The sequence below is a fragment of the Oratosquilla oratoria genome, chromosome 43 (genome assembly GCF_046742065.1).
Source record: "Oratosquilla oratoria isolate Oo_2021 chromosome 43, ASM4674206v1, whole genome shotgun sequence".
Lineage (NCBI taxonomy): Eukaryota > Metazoa > Arthropoda > Malacostraca > Stomatopoda > Squillidae > Oratosquilla > Oratosquilla oratoria.
The window spans coordinates 14,294,383-14,313,322 of record NC_134819.1 but is presented as its reverse complement, the minus strand read 5'-3'; the positions used below and the strand labels follow the sequence as shown (position 1 = coordinate 14,313,322).

At 41.3% G+C, this 18,940-nt stretch overlaps 1 protein-coding gene across 5 annotated transcripts in view; it reads left to right on the top strand.

Annotated features, from left to right (window-relative positions):
* Positions 1-16,034, top strand: part of LOC143022078 (nuclear valosin-containing protein-like) — a 207,139-nt gene extending 191,105 nt beyond the window's left edge. For all 5 annotated transcript variants that reach the window (XM_076180030.1, XM_076180031.1, XM_076180035.1 and 2 more), the window contains one exon: positions 15,807-16,034. In XM_076180030.1, coding sequence (XP_076036145.1) covers positions 15,807-15,965 — 159 coding nt within the window. In that variant the 3' untranslated portion in view covers positions 15,966-16,034. The remainder of the gene's footprint in view (positions 1-15,806) is intronic.
* The last annotated feature ends 2,906 nt before the right edge of the window (positions 16,035-18,940 follow it).

The window sequence follows — 18,940 nt, the reverse complement described above, 5'->3', positions numbered from 1 at the left end:
TCCATTATCATCTCTCCATCTGCACCTTTTACCTTTTCTTCTCTACTTGATTCGCCTCCTCTTCCTCTTTTAACTTCCTTCCAAAACATCTTTTTATTACTTTCAAAATTTTCTGTCATACTCTTACCCCATTTCACATCTGCTCTCCTCTTTGCTTCCTTTATCTTATGCTTAACTTCCTTTCTCTTTACTTTGTACCTCTCATACGATTCCCTCATCCTAATTTGTAGCCAATCTATGAATGCCTGCTTCTTCTCTTCTACACCCTTCTTTGCTTCCTCATCCCACAAATACAGTGTTTAAAAGAAAGTCAAGCATAAGTACACATGGGAGAGGGTGGTGGACCCATGCGGAATGGCAAATGATCACTTAAACCAATTAGATATTCGAGAACATTTAGATAAATTACAGCAATGGTCTGAAAAGTGGCTGATGAAATTTAACACAAGTAAATGCAAGGTGATGCACATAGGTAAAAGTAACAGTAAGTACAATTATAAGTTATTTGGAAATTCATTAACAAAAGTGAATAGTGAAAAAGATCTTGGCATAATTATCAGTAACGATCTCAAATCATCCAAGCAGTGTATTTCAGCCTCTTCTCTAGCAAATAATATTCTAGTACTGATTGCACAATCTTTTGATTTCAAAAGTACATTGCTCATTAACAAGCGATATAAATCGTTAGTTTGTCCACATTTGGAATACGCTGTTTCTGTATGGTCACTGAATCTCATTAACCACTTCAGTACGGGACTTAAATCTCGCGGGCAGCAGCCAATGCCAGCCGTATGACGTAACGAAATAATATTCGCATCATAAAATATAGTCGCCGCTTATATCGATCGTTCTCTCTTTCACCCGCGAATTTTGAAAACCACAGAGAATGGGATTCAGGGCGCATTTGGGAGAATGTAAAAACACAGGGGCGACTACAATAAATATAATCAAGACACCGATATGGCAGCCTCGCGTATCCACTTGCTCCTCATGACGCCTACGTATGCGGCACCGTATGGAAGGGGTTAAAGACATTGACAGACTGGAAAAAGTACAACAGTGAGCCACAAAACTGATTCCAAATATAAAAAATATATCATATGAAAATCGACTAAAACATATGAATCTGTTTTCCCTAAAAAAGCGTAGACTCAGAGGTGACTTGATCCAGGTCTTTAAAATTTTAAAGGGAATTTACAAGAAACAATGGTCTCAAACTATCAGGAAATAGATTTAATTTGGAAAAGGGTAGAAACAACTTCACCAACCGTGTTGTTCATGAATGGAATAAACTTCCTGCAGAGGCAGTGCAATGTAGTTCTGTTTGAAGCTTTAAGAATCATTTAGATAAACACCTAAGCAAGATGCTGTAATGATTGAGTTTGACAGAAAATTTTGAAAGTAATAAAAAGATGTTTTGGAAAGAAATTAAGAGAGGAAGAGGAGGCGAATCAAGTAGAGAAGAAAAGGTAAAAGGTGCAGATGGAGAGATGATAATGGAAGAGAAGGCAGTAAGGGGAAGATGGGCAGAATATTTTAGGGAGTTGCTAAATGTGAAGGAGGATAGGGAAGGAAAGATTGCTGCAGTGGGAAGTGCGAAGAAAATGAGAGTGATGAATGAGGAGAATGGAGGAGAAATAAGGAAGGATGAGGTGAAGGCAGTTTTTAAGATGATGAAAGCAGATAAGGCACCTGGTCTGGATGGATGCCATGCGGAATGTCTGAAAAAGGGAGGTAAAGTGATGGTGGACTGGTTGGTGAGGTTATTTAATGTTTGTTGGAGAGAGGGTAGAGTGCCGGAGGACTGGAGGAGTGCCTGTATAGTTCCTCTTTACAAGGGAAAAGGGGACAAGTGTGAATGTAGTATTTTCAGAGGGATTAGCTTGTTGAGTGTAGTTGGGAAGGCTTATGAGAGGATCTTGATTGAGAGGATTAGAAGAGGAACAGAAAGAGTAATTGGTGAGGAACAGTGTGGTTTTAGGATGGGTAGAGGTTGTGTAGATCAGATCTTTGTGGTAAGACAGATATGTGAGAAAGCTATAGGAAAGGGGAAGGATGTTTTTTGGGCTTTTATGGATCTGGAAAAGGATTATGATAGGGTAGACAGGAAGGCACTGTGGGAGGTTATGCAGATATACGGGATAGGAGGAAAGCTTCTGGCAGCTGTCAAGAGTTTTTATGAGAATAGTAGAGCTTGTGTCAGGATTGGAAATGGAGAGAGTGAGTGGTTCGAAGTAAAGGTGGGACTTCGTCAAGGATGCGTTATGTCGCCCTGGCTGTTCAACTTATACATGGATGGGGTGGTGCAAGAGGTAAATGCAAGGGTAGTGGGCAAGGGATTGGAGATGGTTAAAGAAAATGGAGAAAAGTGGGAGGTGAGCCAGCTATTGTTTGTGGACGACACTGCGCTTGTGGCAGGATTGGAGGAGGGATTGAGGAAGTTGGTGGCAGAGTTTGGGAGAGTATGTGATAGAAGAAAGCTAAAGATAAATGTGGGTAAAAGTAAGGTGATGAGATGTACAAGGGGTGAAAGTGGCAGTAGACTGGAAGTGAGCATTAAGGGAGAGCGACTGGAGGAAGTGGATAGATTTAGATACTTGGGTGCAAATGTGGCAGGGAAAGGTGGAGTGAAGGTGGAGGTAGAATGTAGATTGAGAGAAGCAAGTAAATGCCTTGGTGGATTAAAGAGTGTAATGAGGAATAGACATTTGGGAATGGATGCTAAGAGGAGAATGTATGAAGGAGTGATTGTGCCAACAGCACTGTATGGAGCAGAAACATGGAACATAAGAGAAGAAGAGAGAAGGAGTTTGAATGTGTTTGAGATGAGGTGTCTGAGAAGTATGATGGGGGTTACTAGGCTAGATAGAGTGAGAAATGAGGAGGTGAGGAGGAGAACAGGGGTGGAAAAGGAGCTGGGAGATAGGGTTGATGAAAGAATATTAGGATGGTTTGGACACATAGAAAGAATGAGTGAAGAAAGACTAGTAAAAGAGGTGTGGAGGGCAGATGTGGAGGGAGTGAACATGAGGGGATGTCCTAGGATGAGATGGATGGATGGGGTGAAGGGGGCTTTAGGGAAGAGGGGAATGTCTGTTGAGGAAGGACGGGAGAGGACAGGAGACAGGGGTGAATGGAGAATGGTTGTATATGGATGATGATGTGATTGCATGAGGTGGAATGGGTGGGTGGATGGGGGGTGAGGTAGTATGTGTGAGCAAAATTTGACGCAGCCCGAAGGGATTTCTCCCTGTCCTCTCATTTTATTCAATGGGGGGACGGAGAGGGGGGGTCGCCGATTTAATGAAGCGGCCTTGTTGTGGATGTGCTGTGTCTTGCGACACTGCTTCTGACCCAGGGCAGTGGACAAGGTGCAGGGATGACCCGTCATTCAGGAGGTGCTAAGATAAGAGGGAGGGTGGAGGGGTGTGGAGTGTATTCAGGGATGGAATGGGTGGGAATGATTTTATGCCTTTTTCTTTTTGGCTACCCCCCTTGTAAGGGGGAAAAAGCCTTGGTATATGTATGTATGTATGTATCATCTGTCTGTCTGATTCTCATTTATTATTAGTTATATATCTATTATTTACTATTTACCTGTTTGTTTATTATTTAACTATACCTATGCATTTATTTATGTATTTTATTTGATATTTATATTATTATAGTTTTTATTTATTATTATTATTATGATTTTTTTTTTCCGCATCCAACCTAGATATGGAGAAAAAGGTCTCCTGTTGGCATGCTCCGCCTTTGTAATCCTTTGTAATCTGCAATCTTCTTCCGTTTTCACTCTCTTGAGTAATTTGGCATTGTCGGCAAAAAAATTTATGTAACAATTTACTCCCTTGTCTATATCATTTATGTATATGCCAAACATTAAAGGTGCCAAAACAGCCTTGTGGAATGCCACTTTTTACATCTTCCCATTTTGAACTTTTGTCTCTAAGTACCACTCTCATTTTTCTCCCAGTTAAGAAGTCCTTCACCCATTCCAATAGTTTACCTTGAATTCCTCCTATTTTTTCAATTTTACTTATTGATTTTTTGTGAGGTACCTTGTCAGAAGCTTTCTGCAGGTCCAGGAAGACGCAGTCTGCCCATCCATCTCTTTCTTGTATTATCTCAATTAGTCTTGAGTAAAAGCAGATTTGATTTGTGGTGCACAATCTTCCACTTCTAAAACCGAATTTTTTTGGGGTTTATTATTTTCTTTTCTTCCAAGTGTTTGGTCCATCTGTTCCTTATAATCTTTTCACATATTTTTGCTACTGTGCTTGTGAGGGACACCGGTCTAAAGTTTGTAGGATCTTCCCTGTTTCCTCCTTTGTATATTGGTACTATGTTTGCATCTTTCCAATCTTGCAGTACCTTTCCCTCTTTTAAAGAGAAATCAATTATCTTGTGTAGTTTATCTGTCAGTTCGTCTATACAATCTTTCAATATCCAATTTGCAATTTCATCTCATCTGTGCAACTGTCTGACATCTAGGCTTTTTATTTGGTCTCTTATTTCCCTCTGTTATTTTTATTTCCTTCATCATGGGTGAACTTTCTAGTGTTCGTCCTCCCGGGGTTGCGAGCTCTCAATTGCAAAAACAGACCTGAAGTGTCTGATCATAACTTCTGCCATCTCTGTGTCGTCTATGTACTCTTTATCTCCTTCACACAATTTTACTATATTATGCTTATCCTTTAGTTTGTCATTTACATATCTGTAAAAGAGTTTTGGTTGATCCTTACATTTGACAATGATATCCCTTTCATATTCTCTTTCTTCTTTCCTGTGTATGTTTGCATATTCATTTCTAAGTTTTGTATACTGTATGTTTGCCATTTGGATGTTTTCCTGTCTTTTTTCCATGCTTTATCTCTCCTGGCTTTAGCCTCACTACCTCTTTTGTTAAACCAACATTTTATGTAAATTTCTTTTTGTTTCTTTTTTGGTACATATTTGTTAACTCCCTCTTTATAATTATCTTTAAATATGTTCAATTTGTCATCCATATTTGTTTCCTCTTTAGAGAACCTATCCCAATTTGCATTTTGGAAAAATTTCCTTAGTTCTACAAAGTTCGTTTTGTTGTACATAAATCTTCCTTCTCTGTTTGTCATTTCTATCTTATGTTGTTCTGTTCTCTTAATTCAAACTCTATTAGCATATGGTCGCTTTTTCCAATTGGTGTTTTATACTCCATTCTGTTCACAATATCTGGTTCAGAGGTTAATACTAGGTCTAGTTTCTATGGTTCCTCATTGATTCTATATCTAGTATTTTCCTTAACCCATTGTGTTAGTGTATTTGATGGTCATATCTAGTAGCATGTTGCTCCAGAGTTCATCTCCCCCCTTGACTCATTTCTTCGCAAATTATGTCTTTTGCATTAAAATCGCCCATGATTACTATGTTTCCCTCTTTCAGTAATTCGTTTAGCACTTTATTGTTTCTTCCAATAATTTGGAATGTTCACTATCTGGCCACGCATGGGGTATTGGCTGCATGTTATTGTGGCAAAGTAGCATGCAGTTGATTAGGGTCTATATGGGGCGCCCCTACAGACCAGAGCCACACATCATTTTGTCTATGATAGAGGAAAACTCTGTTCATAGAGAAATGATGACCCTTTTATACTACAACTATCCCTCTGTTATGCTGTCCCCCGACCCCTTGTTACTGTCCTGTACCATTTCTCTGATTTTTTTTTTTTTTTTTTTTTTTCAATCCTGTGGTGGGGGAAGAGAATGCTACCACCAAGTCTTTCCACTTGAGTCGTAAAAGGCGACAAAAAAACGGGACGGGGGATGGGATTAGGAGTCCTACTACCTGTAGCCCCAAAAGGGGACATTCCTAAAAAAAAAAAAAAAAAAAAAAAAAAAAAAAAAAAAAAAAAAAAAAAAAAAAAAAAAAAAAAAAAAAAAAAAAAAAGGCATAAGAGGGTCTGGGAGTTTTCCAACCAGTACCCTAAGGTTTGGGTCTTTTAATGTGCGTGGATGTGGTACAGATGAGAGTAAAAGGGAAGAGATAGGCAGTATGTTTATGAGAAGAAAGATGGATGTGCTGGCTTTGAGTGAAACTAAAATGAAAGGAAAGGGCAACTGTGAGTTTGGGAGTGTAGCTGGGAGGTACTCAGGAGTGAAGAGGGGACGAGGGAGAGAAGGGGTGGCTATACTAGTAAGTGAAGAGGTAAGTAAGCGGGTAGTGGAGTGGAAGGAGGTTTCATCAAGGTTGATGTGGATGAAGGTGAAGCTGGGAAGGGAGATGTGGGTTTTTGTAAGTGCGTATGGACCTGGTAGTGAGAAGAGCGTAGAGGAAAGGGAGGCTTTTTGGGTAGATATAAATGAGTGCATAGAGGGATTAGGGAGAAATGTCAATGTAGTTGTATTGGGAGACCTAAATGCTAGGGTAGGAAATGAACCAATAGACGGAGTGATTGGGAAGTATGGAGTTCCAGGTAAAAATTGTAGTGGAGAAATGATGGTGGAGATGTGTCTTGAAAGAGAGTTGATGATAACAAATACAGTGTTTAAGAAGAAAGTCAAGCATAAGTACACATGGGAGAGGGTGGTGGATGGAAGGGTGGCAGATAGAGCATTAATGGACTATATAGTGGTGACCAGGAGTATGATAGGAAGAGTTAAGGATGTACATGTGCTAAGGGGAGAGTGGGGGAATATCACATAATTTTCTGGTGGAAGGCAAATTGAGAGTGGAGAATAGGTGGAGAAAGAGGAAAAGGGCAGAAGGTAGGGAGGTACTTAGAGTGAACTGCTTAAATGGGGAAAAAAGGAGAATGAGTTTAAGAAGCTGAAAGAGGAGTGGGAGTAAAGGATAGAGTAGAATTAGGACTGGAGGAGGAATGGGGATGGTTCAAGGAGGGAGTCATAAGGTGTGTCAAGATGGTGTGTGGACCAGGGAGGGTGGGAGGAAATAGAAGTGTGGTGCCGTAGATTGATTTATTGTTTAACCAAGAGCACCTCCAATGGGAGTTATCAGAGATACCCACATTAGAACGATTTGGGAAATAAAAAAAATCAAGGTATACGCTGCCACCACCCAATCGTCTATATGGATATATCTGACCATAAATGGAAACTGCTCCTTGTTATTCACGTCTGACTCCGTCCCCTTTCCTCAGGTCGTTCGGGGTTGGTTCTGGGTAGCGAAAAGGCCTATGCCCAAGTGGGGGTAGTAAAAGAAAATAAGCGAAGGTCTGCTATGTGTTAATTATTACACTGAAGCAAAAATATAGTAAGGAAATACAAAAGTATATTGTGGTTTTCTCCAACTAATCTATTGATCCTTACAATATGAAAAATATATGGGTATGCGAGACATTTAATAACACAGTTTTTTTCTTTCTTATGGGCATCATAAGTAAGGTCACAGGCACGTGGAAAAACGTAGTTATTTACGCTCCAACCTTCCGGTCACTGTATAAGTCTACTTATAATATTGTGTCTACCTTCAAGCACTGTGTCTACCTTCAACCCCGTATTCTTATTAGAGAACGATCACAGACAGAATTGTACTCTAAGGATTACACTCTCATAGCTAATGTATATACGCAAAGTGTTTGTGAAGTACACTCCCTTAAACCCCTTTTTCCATATCTGTTATCGGAATCATTTTTGGCATCAGATTCAAAACTTAATAATAATAACTATCTACCTACTATATCTGCACTATATCATTTAACTCACATATTGACATTTGTTTTCATTAATCTTACAGAACGTGTTCATACCTGTTATCGGAATCATTTTTGGCATCAGATTAAAATTTTAGCTGCGCACAAAAAGAACGAGACGGCTATGTGTTCGTATCTATGGGTAAACTACTAACCTCCCTGTTGTATTATTTCGTAAAACTTCATTTCGCTTCTCAACAGAGCCCCTAGCTGCTACAATCTCTCCCTAAACTATTTCTCTAGTGGAATCCTGAACTGAAAGTTGGGAATTTTTCCTATTACTCTTAAAATTAATGGCCTTAGCTTACGCCTCTGTCCGAACGTTTAGTGACGTCACGGGTGGGCGGAGCTACGGTGCGCCCGCTATGTTCGAGAACATTCTAATGTCGCGACGAAACTCAGTTGAACCAAAATCAGCTGAAATATATCTGTAGCTATCTCCTATTGTATGTTCCTCTTCAATGATTATAGTAAGGCTCCTTGCCAACACATCTTGATAGGCAGACATAGAATAGAATAAATTCATGGTCTATTAAAGCTCTATTTTCTACTTTGCTTCTTGGTTGAGTAAAACCGTCACGACGTCCATAATACCCAGTCTCTCAAATCAACACTCAAATAAATAAATAGATAAATAAAACGAAATTCCAAAAATAATATCCCTTCAAAATTCCTGTCCTTACAGAAGGAAGTGTAGTGAGTGGTAGGATGAGAAAGCAAAGAAATGTGTAGAAGAGAAGAAACAGGCATTCATGGATTGGCTACAAATTAGGACGAGGGAATCGTATGAGAGGTACAAAGTAAAGAGAAGGGAAGTTAAGCATAAGATAAAGGAAGCAAAGAGGAGAACTGACATGAAATGGGGTAAGAGTAGGAGCCAGCTGTCGTTTGCTGACGACACTGTGCTTGTAGCAGGATCAGAGGAGGGATTGAGGAAGTTAGTGACAGAGTTTGAGAAGGTGTGTGAAAGAAGAAAGTTGAAGATAAATGTGGGTAAAAGTAAGGTGATGAGATGTACAAGGGGAGAAAGTGGCAGCAGACTGGAAGAGAGTATTAAGGGTGAGAGACTAGGGGAAGTGGATAGTTTAAGGTACCTGGGTGCTAATGTGGCAGGAAAGGGAAGAGTGGAGGTAGAATGTAGATTGAGAGAAGCGAGTAAATGTCTTGGATTGAAAAGTGTAATGAGAAATAGACATTTGGGAATGGATGCTAAGAGGAGGTTATATGAAGGAGTGATTGTGCCTACAGCATTGTATTGGGCAGAAATATGGAACATGAGAGAAGAGAGAAGGAGTTTGAATGTGTTTGAGATGAAATGTCTGAGAAGTATGATAGGTGTGACTAGGCTGGATAGAGTGAGAAATGAGGAGGTGAGAAGGAGAACAGGGGTGGAAAGGGAACTGGGAGATAGGGTTGATGAAAGAGTAGGATGGTTCAGACACATGGAAAGAATAAGTGAAGAAAGATTAGTAAAAGAAGTGTGGAAGGCAGAGGTGGAAGGAGTGAATATGAGGGGACGTCCTAGGATGAGATGGATGGATGGGGTGAAAGGAGCATTACAAAAGAGAGGAATGTCTGTGGAGGAAGGATGGGAGAGGACAGAAGATAGGGGTGAATGGAGAGGGGTTGTGTATAGATGATGCTGTGATGCATGAAGGGGAGTGGGTGGTGGATGGGGGGTGAGGAAGTGTGTATGAGGAAAAAAAAAAATTGACACAGCCCAAAGGGATTTCTCCCCGTCTTCTCCTTTTCAGCATGGGGGGACGGAGAGGGGGGGTTGCTGAATTTATGAAGAGACCTTGCTGTGGATGTGTTGTGTCTTGCAACACTGCTTCTGACCCAGGGCAGTGGACAGGATGCAGGGATGACCTGTCATCCAAGAGGTGCCAAGATAAGAGAGAGGGAGGAATGTGGAGGGAAGTGAAATATATAGGAAATGGAATGGGTAGGAGTGGTTTCTATGCCTTTTTCTTTTTGGTTACCCCCTGTGTAGGGGGAAAAAGCCTTTGGTATATGTATGTACATACACTACTACAAATTTTCTGCTTTTCATCTTTTTGTTGGCAATTTTAATCATAATTACTTCTGTATTTCCCTGACCTTCGATTATCTTTGTCACATTCAAACCTTTTTTGGTCAATATCATGACACCTCTGTTTTTTGCCCAGTGGTTATATAAACAATGTCCCACTATGCTTGTTGTTGTTGTCGTTCCCTAGACTGTCTGTCCAAGCAGTCCCATCTCCCCAAGGAATGCCACAGCCGAAACTGGGTTTTCCCACAAATCCTTTATAGAGTGTATGTTGTGTTGTTTGCGTGCATGATTGTGTATAATGCAGTCTTCCATTATGTGTTGTATGGTATGGGGTGAAGTGTTACATCCTGGGCAGCTGTTCACAATGCGGTCATCCAGCCTCTTCTGGTAGCTTAGAAGTGCTGGGTGGTGGCCGCACCGCAGTCTGGCCAAGTGGACTCTGTCCTTTCGTGGGAGAGAGGATTCAGAAGGGTGGATATCAGGGGGTCTGGCATGCAGCAGTGTGTTGTCTTTCAGTGTGTTAACCCCTTCCATACGGTGCCGCACACGTAGGCGTCATGGACTTAGATCTCGGTGGCAGCAGCCAATGCCAGCCGTACGACGTGTCGTAATAATACTCGCATCATAAAATATAGTCACCGCTTATATCGATCGTTCTCTCTTCACCCATGAATTTTGATAACCATAGAAAATGCGATTACAAAAGAATTAGAAAGAATGTCATTATGGAGGGGCGACTACAATAAATATAATCAAGACGCCGATATGGCAGCCTCGCGAATACACTCGCTCCCCATGACGCCTACGTGTGCGGCACCGTATGGAAGGGGTTAATGGAGTGGTGAGTGATATGATTATGAATATGTTTCCAGAGGCTGGTATATGGTGGTTGTGGAGGAAGAGAAGAGAGTATCTGTGTGTGATACAGGTCTTTGGGTGTTTGAATGTTTCTTGGTGTGTGTGGGTGTTCTGCTATGTAGTGTAGCAAGTGTGATGTATTTGTGGTGGCTGCGGCAAGTGTTTGTGTGCCTCTCATGTAAATGGTCTGTAGGTGTTGTATTTGTGCAGCCTGTAATTGTTTTTATGCATTGTTTTGTATGATTTGAAGGGTGTTATGTGTCTCACTGAGATTAGGAGCCCATGCAGGACTCGCATAATTCATCACTGAGCGTATGCATTGTTTGTATATTGTTGTGTTAGTTTCTTTGTTTTGTCCAAATGTTGTTCCAGTGATTGACTTAAGTGCGTTAAGTCTAGGTGTGCATTTGTTTTTTATGTTTGTGATGTGTTGTTTGAAAGACATGGATGTATTGTATGTTACACCAAGAATTTTTGATGTGTTTGTGTGTGGTATTAGAGTGTTGTTGATGTAGAGATGAGGTATGTATTTGTGTTCTTTTGTCCAGTTGGTGAGAAGTGTTGCTGTAGATTTGGTTGGAGCTATTTTGAGTCTGTTTGTGATGAACCATGTGTTGAGTGTATCAAGGTATGGCTAGATTATTTCTGCAGCTTTGTCTGTGTTACGATGTGTGCATGTGATTGTTATGTCGTCTGCGTAGGAAGAGATTTGTATTTCTGAGGTGTCTGGTGTGCGTATATTATGCATGTATAGATTAAAGAGTATGGTGGAAAGAACAGAGCCCTGTGGTACTCCATTCTTAATGTTCTTGATGTGCGATGATTGGCAATTATATGACACAAAAGCATTCCTACCTGCCAGATAATTGGCCAGCCATCTTTTGGTGTTGTTGTGCATGTCTTGTGTATTTTGATCGTTAGATTGTGACGTGGGTTAGCATCAAAAGCTTTACTAACGTCTAATGTTATGGGAAGTGTTCTGTGGTGGGGCCTATCTGAATTGATGCCATCTAAAATTCTTTGTGTGAGGTTTATCAGAAGAGTGTGGAGTGTAGTGGCCTAAAACTGTGTTGCGAGTCAGCAAGGGGGGTATGTGGTGTGACAAGTTGAAGTATTAGGTGTTCAATGACTTTAGAGGGGGTGCAGAGAAGTGTGATTGAGCGGTGCGATGTTGGGATTGTTGGGTCTTTGTTCGGTTTTTGAATGGTGATTATTTTACCATGCTTCCAGATGTCGGGTATAGTGTTGTGTGAATAGCTGTAGTTTGTAATGTTTGTGAGTGCGTGTATACCTTGTTGTCCAATGTGTTTTAGGTGGATGAGTGCTTGAGATTATGTATTATGTGTTTTGTCTGACTGTCTATGAAGGGTCTGTGGGAAAGTCTTTCTTACGTCGAATAGTGTGTAGGTCGTTAGGGTGAGAAGTGAGATGGCTTGTCTGTGCAAAATGATTTATGAGAGTGTTTGCTTGTTGTCTGTTTGAGGGTAGATTGTCCGTTGTTGTTATTATTGCTGCATGAGAGCATGTTGGTGTTACTGTTGGATAGTGTAATGCTGTTGAGTGTTTTGTACAATTTGCTGGTGTTTGTGTTGTGATCTAGTGTATTGATAAAGTTTTGCCAATTTTGTGTTTTTTGTTCGTGTATTTTATTGGCAATCACAGTGTTTGTATTTGGTCTGCTATATTTTGAGGGATAGGTGTGGGGGTATTGTGTTTAAGTGTGTCTCATTGTCTGATGAGGCCTTGGATTTCTGGTGTGAAGTTGGGGTTGTGTGATTTTCTGTTCCCTCTAGGGATGTATCTCTTGTCTCTATTTTGTATGATTGTATTAAAAGTAAGCACAGCATTGTTTATGTTTGTGATTGGTGTACTGTTAAGTGTTTCAAAATGTTGTTCTGTCTCTTCAGTAAAAGCTTCCCAGTTAGCTCTCTTGTAATTGGTGTATGTGTGTCTGTGGCCAACTGGTGTGCATCTTGTTTTGGTGGTGATGATGATTGGAAGGTGGTCAGAACCAAGGGTTCCTACCACTCTCCATGATGTTGTTGGGGTTAGGCAGGGGGAGCAAAAGGTGATATCAGGAGAGGAGGGAGTGCATAGGGCTTGGTGTGGGATATGTGTATGATTATGTGTGTTGTTCATGATAGTCAATGAGTCAAACTGAGTCTGTATATCAAGCCCTCTATCTGTGTCAGAGTTGTCGACATACCAGGCAGACGACTTGGTGTTGAAGTCACCACCCATGATCAGGTTGGGGATTGAGGCTAGTTGGCTAAATTGAGGCCTGAAGGTGTTTGGAACTGTGGGGGATGATTGGGGGGGAATGTGCATGTTAACTATTATCAGTGTTGATTTGTTGCCTGTGCGGATTTGAATGGATTGGATTTCTGTAGTGTTATCTGTGGTAGGGAGGAGAATTTTTTTTGTGGCACTTGTGTCCACAAAACAGATGGAGTGGTGGATCAGAGTGATGAGTCCACCACCATTGCCGTCGGTCCGGCCTTGTCTGTTGGTGGTGTAATTATGAAATGATGGTGTTTTGTGTGAGTGTCTTAGTTTTGTTTCTTGTATAATTGCAATGTGTATGTTGTGTTGTTTAAGAAAGTGTTCGAGTTCATGTTTTTTCGTGTTAATACCATCAATGTTGTGTTGTAATATGTTGATGTTGTGTGTTCTGTATGTGTTGTATGTTGCTGTTTGGGGTTGAGGTTGGGGTGTTAATGGGGAAGGTATAGGATCTGGGTTAGAGGGGGGGAAAGGAGAGATTGGGGACAAAGGAAGGGGAGTACTAATTGGGGATAAGGGCAAAGGGAAATTGGGAGTGGGTAAGGGTGCTGGCTGTGGTTGGGGAGGTGGGAGTGGGGTTACTGGCAGGTAGAACATGTCCAAGTGTTTGTGAATTGGTTTGTGTCAGCAAATGTTGTACAAGTGAGGTGGGCCCAGTTTTTGCACATTGCACTGAACTGAGCCCTTTGTCTGCTCGAGGTAATGGGTTTAGAGCATGTTGGGCATGTGTATTTTGTGGTGGGCCCAGGATTGCTCTCTACATCTCCGGCTAAAAGTAGAAGAAGAGGGGTGATCGCTGGAAAATCACCCCTCGGTGCAGAAAAAACGTAACATTGCACATTGAGAAAAGGGATTGTGGTACTCCCCAAGGTAGTCGTAGCTCCTGTTGGGGATCAGTGCCTCCTGCGTAGAGCCGGTGGCCAGGGCTGGTTGCCGCCGTTTGGCCCCCATACTAGGGCTGGGCGGGATCCGAGTACTGGACCCGAATCCACCGGATCCGACAAGGCAGGAGGGACCCGAGTACCAGATGTTGGTACTCGGATCCGCTGAGACGAGTACAAACGATTACTCAAAGATCTATTTTCCCTGTGGAGCCAAAATTCGTTATGACCACTATCTATACGAAGCATTACATTTATACCATACTTGATATTATCATTAATTAGTTACAAAGTCATATGTTGCAAATGAAATTACAATAGAAATAAACTATTATTTTCGGCTAGCGATGCATGGCATACAATTTCAGTATTGCCATCGGCATCTCAAATTCTTCGGAGACTGATTGGCTGATGCGCTGTGACGTCACAGCAGAGGGTATAAATAGTGCCGCGCACTCCACTGAACCGTAATATAACTAATGCAAACTTTTTTGTACAGCAGTAAATATGTAACAAATATAAATCTGTGTGCATAACTGACGTATTATAGTGGACAAAATACTTCAGCAGTCAGAGATAATTCAGCAGTCAGATAGAGATTCCTTGGTGTTCCTCTTGAGTGGGATTCGCCTAGTTGGTGTGGACTCGAGTAGATGTAGCTGTGGCGATTACCAATGCCAGGCGAATACCGCGCGACTGGGATCCGACAGAGGATGTCAGTCGGATCCCGCTCCCAAACGAATCCGTGGACTCGCGCTGCCAGTTCTCCGTGCTGAAGGAAGTACTCGGATCCGGATCCGAATCCCGCGGATCCGCCTGGCCAAGTACTCGGATCCGCGAATACTTAAGAACTCGGATCCTGCCCAGCCCTACCCCATACTCTTGGGGTTGGGGGGTGGTCCCACGATGTAGACGCTGCGGCTCCAGGACCCCACTATTCTTGTTAATAGCGGTCCTTTCAGTTTTGTCTCTACTATCCCCATGATGTCAGGTTTTTCTGTTTCTAGATAGTCATTTAGTTCGTTTATTCCAGAGATCATACCATCGATGTTTGTGTATGCCACTTTTATTTTCATATTTTCTTTTTTGGTTTGTTTCCTTTTTTTATATATATATATACAATTTTTTCAGTCTCAAATCCAGCACTCTCCAAAGAAACTCATTTTTGTTCTGTCTCTGTTCTCTTTTCATTTCTATCACTTGCTTCAATTCTGAGTGCTTTGTCTTTCTCTTTTTCCTCATCATTCATTTCCTTTTGTATTCTTATATTTTGAATTTCTTGCTATTAGCCAGTTTGACCGCTTTTGATAATATTTCCTCAGCCATCATTTGTGCAAGTGATGTGGGCCCATTTTTTGCATGAGTTGCATTGAATGAAGCCCTTTGTTGGCTCAAGGTGATGGGTTTGGAGCATGTTGGATATGTGTATTGAGCAAGTGAGTGATTTGAGATGAAAGTGTAATGTCATGTTTGTGGATGGGGTTGTATGGGAAATAAATGTGAGAGTAAGGGGTAGACTGGAGATATGGAAATATGAGAGTGGAGGGAAGTAGGAGGTGAGTCAGTTTTTGTTTGTGGATATCATTGCATTCATGGCTGAGTCATAGGAGGGTCTAAGGCACCCAGTGGCAAAGTTTGGGAGAGTATGCCAGAGAAGAATGTTGAAAGTAAATATGGGCAAAAGGAAGGGGGATAGAAAGGAAGCTGATAGATGGAGTTGATAAAAAAGTACTAGGATGGTTTGGGCATGTGGAAAGAATGGGTAAAGATAGACTAGTAAAAAAGCATGTAGAAGGCAGGTGCATGGAGTGAACTTGAGGGGAAGACTGAGAATGAGATCTCAGATGGGGTGAAGGAGCATTGGGGAAGAGGAGGATGTGTTGAATAGGGTTAAATGGGGGGAACAAACTAATTCCATCCCTGTTTCTTTGGGTTTTAAGAATGAATAGACCTGTTGGTAATTGCTGGTTTGGTGACCCTCTTCTTAGGGAAATTTGTAACATGAAAATGTATGTTTTTATTATGTGCTCTTAACTTATAGATATTTATTAATCAACAGGAACAGCGACGTTACAGAAAGCTGCACAGCAGCTTGGGAATGAAGAAATTTGTTGAAGGATTGGATGATGAAACTCACAAGTCTGCTTGTGTGGGAGAAAATACAGCTGTAGAGTCATCAAGCAGTTCAGATATCAATTCTGGCCTACACATTAAGTGAATTTTGTTCATTGCTATCCCCCATTGTGGCATAGCTCCCATTAGAGGTTCATAAAGACATAAAGTTCCAGATCACCTTTTTATTAACCTTCTCTTTCTATACTTTATTCACAGATATTGAATGTTGTTTCAGCAAGAAGGAATGCTGGTTACAATATTGTAAACTGTAAATGAGAGTGGGGATGGAAAGGGAGCTGGCAGGTATGGGATGGTTTGAGCACAAAGACTGAGTGAAGAAAGATTAGCAAAAAATAAAGTTTGGAAAGCAGAAGTGGAGGGAATAAACTTGAAAGGACAACCAAGGATGAGATGGATGGATGGGGTAAAAGGGGCATTGAGCAAAAGGGAAATGTCTGTTGAGCAAGGAAGGGAGAAGGCAGGGGATAGGGGTGAGTGGAGAAAGATTGTGTATGATATTTTGACACGGCCTGAAGGATTGCTCCCCATCTTCTATATTTTCCACATGAGGAGATGAGGAGGGAGAGTCACTCTGTAAGTGAAGTGGCCTTGCTTTGGATGTAATGTCTTGCTCTATTGCTTCTGATTCAGGCAGTGGACAGAGATAGGGATGACCCTTCATCCAAGAATATTGACTATTAAATTTATACATTCAAAACCCCATACAGTGTGAAAGATCAAGAATGGGGAGGAAGAGGAATTTGATGCATACAGTCTTCAGACTGGTGGGGGGGAGGGGAGGTTCACTCATATCAAACTGTTGCCCCAGGGGTTTTCTGCAGGATTCCTACAGCTACGGGGGAACTGGCAACAGCCACCATATTGGTACAGAAGTCACTCAAGAAACAAATACTGTGGTCAGGATACTAGAAAAGGCAGCATTGGGTGAGGTTCTGTGTCTTAGGTGTGATGATTGCACATAGGACAGGTTAATTCCATTGGTAGTATTGTCCTGTGTTGGTACTATTTCATTATTTGGTGTGGCATGAATTTATGGTTCGTGGGTGAGGATGGGAAGGTGCATAGAAAATATAGCAAAATTCTGTTTGTAAAGTAAAGAATGGCATGGTGGTTGTTTTCTGTAATTACCTGTCCTCATACAATGATTGTGGGTCCTACTTTGGCTCTGTGATGGATGAAACTGTTAATGTACTCTGCATGAAATACTTCAATGTGGCTAAAGTCAAGCAGAAGGACTTAGGAGAAGAATGGGATAGAACACTATTGATTAATATATGCAAGACAGTTTTACACTTAAGGGAATTTATCAATATATCAAAGGCTCTTTCCTACTAAGAAAGGAGGTAGCCAAGTCAAAACACATATTCTCCCACCCATTCCACTCCCATCCATCACCCTTTCCTCCCTCTCATTTTAGCTCCTTGTGGATGACAGGTCATCCCTGTATCCTGCCCACTGCCATTGGTCAGAAGCAATGCAGCTAGACACAGTATATTCACAGTAAGGCCACTTCATTTAATTAGCAAATCTACTTTTTTGTCCCCTCATCCAGAAAAAGAGAAGACAGGGAGAAGTTCCTTTGGGCTGCATCAAAATATCATTCACACATAACCACTCTGCCCTATTCCCTGCCCCCTCCCATCTGTGCATCACAGCATCATCTATACACAGCCATTCTCCACTTGCCCCTATCTCCTGCCTTCTCCCTTCCCTCCTTAACAGATATTCCCCTCTTCCTCAAAATCCCTTTTACCCCATCTATCTCATTCTTGGTCATACCCTCAATTCACCCCATCCACCTCTGCCCTCCACACCTTTTTTCCAAATATTTCTTCATTCATTCTTTCTATATGTCCAAATCATTCCAATAGACTTCCATCAGCCTGATCTGTCATCTCCTTTTCCAACCTCACTCTCCTCACCTCGTTTGTCACTATCCAACCTTGTAACCCCTACCATACTTTTCAGACATTTCATCTCAAACACATTTAAACTTCTCTGCCTCTCTTAAATTCTATGTCTCTTCTCCATACGGTGCTGTCAGCTCAACCACCTCTTCATACACTCTCCTCTTTGCTTCCATTCCCAAATGCCAATTTTTCATTACAATTTCTAATCCCCCAAAGCATTTACTCGCTTCTCAATCTACAATTTACCTCCACCACTCCTTTTCCTGCCACATGCGACCTCAAGTACCTAAAACTGCCCACTTCTTCCAGCCTCTCTCTTTTAGAACTTCCATTTTGCTGCCATCCTCTCCCCTTGCACATCTCATCACCATTTACTCACATTTACCTTCAACTTTCTCCTATCGCATACCATCCCAAACTCCGTCACTAACTCCCTTAATCTCTCCTCTGACCTTGCCACAAGCACAGTGTCATCAGGAAACAACAACTGGCTTGCCTCCCATTTTTCTCCATTTTCTTTAGCTCCAGTCCCCTGCCCCTTATTCTTGCATTTATCTCCCACATCACATCCATGTATACACTGAACAACCATGGCAACATGACACATCTGTGATGCAGACGCACCTTTATCTCAAACCACTCTCTCTATTTCTATTTCTAACACAGGCTCAACTACTCTTGTAAAAACTCTTGACTGCCCTTAACAGCTTTCCCCCAATCCCCTATACCTACAAAACCTCCCAAAGTTCCTTCTGCCTACCATTTCACAAACCTTTTCCAAATCCATAAAGACCCCCCCAAAAAAAAAAAAAAATCCTTAACATTTCCTAAAGCTTTCTCACATATCTGTCTTGATATTGACCAAAAAGGGGTTTAAATGTGACAAAGACAAATGAAGACAAATATAATGTGGAATTAATTGTAATTAAAGTTGTAAATAATGATATGAAAAGTAGAAAATTTGTATATGTGCCCCCAAAAACACAGGCCTGATCTGATAGTGATCATTCCAAATTACTGGAAAACACAAAGAACAAAGAAACACTACTTGAGTTACTGAAAGAGGGTGGTAACATGGTAATTATGGGTGACTTTAACACAAAGGAAATAATCTGGGAAGAAATGACAGTAAAAGGGGGAGAAGAAC